The 1,801-nt window shown below is 32.0% G+C and overlaps 1 protein-coding gene across 1 annotated transcript in view; it reads right to left on the bottom strand.

Moving 5' to 3' along the window:
* LOC117175353 (annexin A7-like) overlaps positions 1-1,142 on the bottom strand; it is a 6,850-nt gene extending 5,708 nt beyond the window's left edge. The window contains exons 1-2 of the mRNA XM_033365060.1: positions 1,094-1,142; positions 767-1,018 (exon numbers count right to left, since the gene is read on the bottom strand). Coding sequence (XP_033220951.1) covers positions 767-1,018; positions 1,094-1,142 — 301 coding nt within the window. The remainder of the gene's footprint in view (positions 1-766; positions 1,019-1,093) is intronic.
* Between the last annotated feature and the right edge of the window lie 659 nt (positions 1,143-1,801).

Genomic DNA, 1,801 nt, shown 5'->3' with positions numbered 1-1,801 from the left:
TTTCAATTGGTTATAAAAACACGTAAACTCAGAAGATATGGACTGTGACTGCACCATATATCTAGTCGGGAGTGGTGCTGACTGAAAACAGATGATTTGGAGTGATTCGCGCGCCATCTGTTCGTCATTCTAAGGACTTATTGAACTACCCTCGTAGATATCCGGCTGAAGGTTGATTACAGTAGTATACAAAAACTAATTGCCAAAACTAAGTATATAAAATATATCTATGGATACAGAAAAATAGGGATATAAAACAAAAAATGAATTTTCAATAGAATACGTTTTTATTTTTAACAATAAAACATGATTTACACAAATTCCAAATAAAGAATATTTTACTCAAAAACTGTTTCTATCGATTGCTGGACAGTGAAATCAGCCAATCGTTAATTGAATGAATTGATTGGAGAGAGACATCTGTTGATAAACCTTCGTAGCGGATCCAATGGTCAAAAGTAGTGCTGTGTGCTTTAAATAGTTATTCGTTTAATAAATGCCAAACGAACAAAAATTTGTTAATTAGCCACTGTTAAATCTATTAAATTCAGCTAGCGCGAATAAACGATCAACACAAATAATCGAACGCGATAATTTCCGCACTTCAGCTGATTAATTATCGTCTATTGGTGATATGTGACTTAATTCAATTGACCTATTTTTGTTCGTTTGGGTGCTTTCTCTACTGTGTGTTACATTGTTCATTAGCTGTTAACTTTGTCTCCACTCTGATGTCCTGGCAATACATTCTAATAAGGTTTGTTACAATTGGCTTGAGGTTGAGATGGATATCCTACTGGAGATGGATATGCGACTTGAGGTTGAGGTGGATATCCGGCCTGAGGTTGAGATGGATATCCGACCTGAGGTTGAGATGGATATCCGACCTGAGGTTGAGATGGATATCCGACCTGAGGTGGAGATGGATATCCGACCTGAGGTTGAGATGGATATCCTACTGGAGATGGATATCCGACTGAAGGTTGATTACAGTCAACTGGTGCAGATACAGATCCTCCTGAGGTTGTAAACAATAAAAAAATTATTTAAACATTGAAAAATGATTTTAAAAATATATTTAAATTATAATTACCAATGAAAACCACAATGGTGAACAGTAGAGCAGCAAAGGAGAACTTCATTTTTGCAAAACCAGGAAGTTGATTCTTCTAGAATTGTCTTCTGAATGATGAATTCTAAGAAGAATTCTAGATATTATATACCCCTGATCTCCGTAGATATCATGATTTATTGCGCGTATTAAGAATGTTTTAGGGAAGGAGGTTATTGATTCTTGCACATGTCTAGGCTTTGATAGGCTTAAAAGTTTTCATCGTATACATTTGGTAAACATATATTCATTTGTATTCCTAGATTAATTTTATGTACTATCTTTATCTGAAATAATGAGAAATTATAATGATTTCAAGTAAAATTATACTAATTGAATTAGAAAAAAGTTGACCACTGAAATTTATTATTTAATTATTAATACAATAGTTAATTGATTATTACTTACAAGGGATAATCGCCAACTCTTCTATTTCCTGCTTGATGAAAAAATGCTTTTTCAAATTTCTACCAGAAAGATCAGCTGTTATTTCTGTAATTTTTCAACTTACAAATTGCTGGACGTTAAAGGGAAGTTTTAAGTATTTTTGTTGCTTAACCAATTTCTAAATAATAAAAAAGGTTTTAATAATTTTATTGGTTAAAAGTTGTAATCAAAATCATACTATTGAGAAATATTTGTTGTTTTAAATTCACGCATTGCATTATTTTAATAATAATTTATTTTTTT

Source organism: Belonocnema kinseyi, chromosome 6, assembly GCF_010883055.1.
Source record: "Belonocnema kinseyi isolate 2016_QV_RU_SX_M_011 chromosome 6, B_treatae_v1, whole genome shotgun sequence".
NCBI lineage: Eukaryota > Metazoa > Arthropoda > Insecta > Hymenoptera > Cynipidae > Belonocnema > Belonocnema kinseyi.
This window is presented reverse-complemented; position numbering and strand designations above follow the sequence as displayed.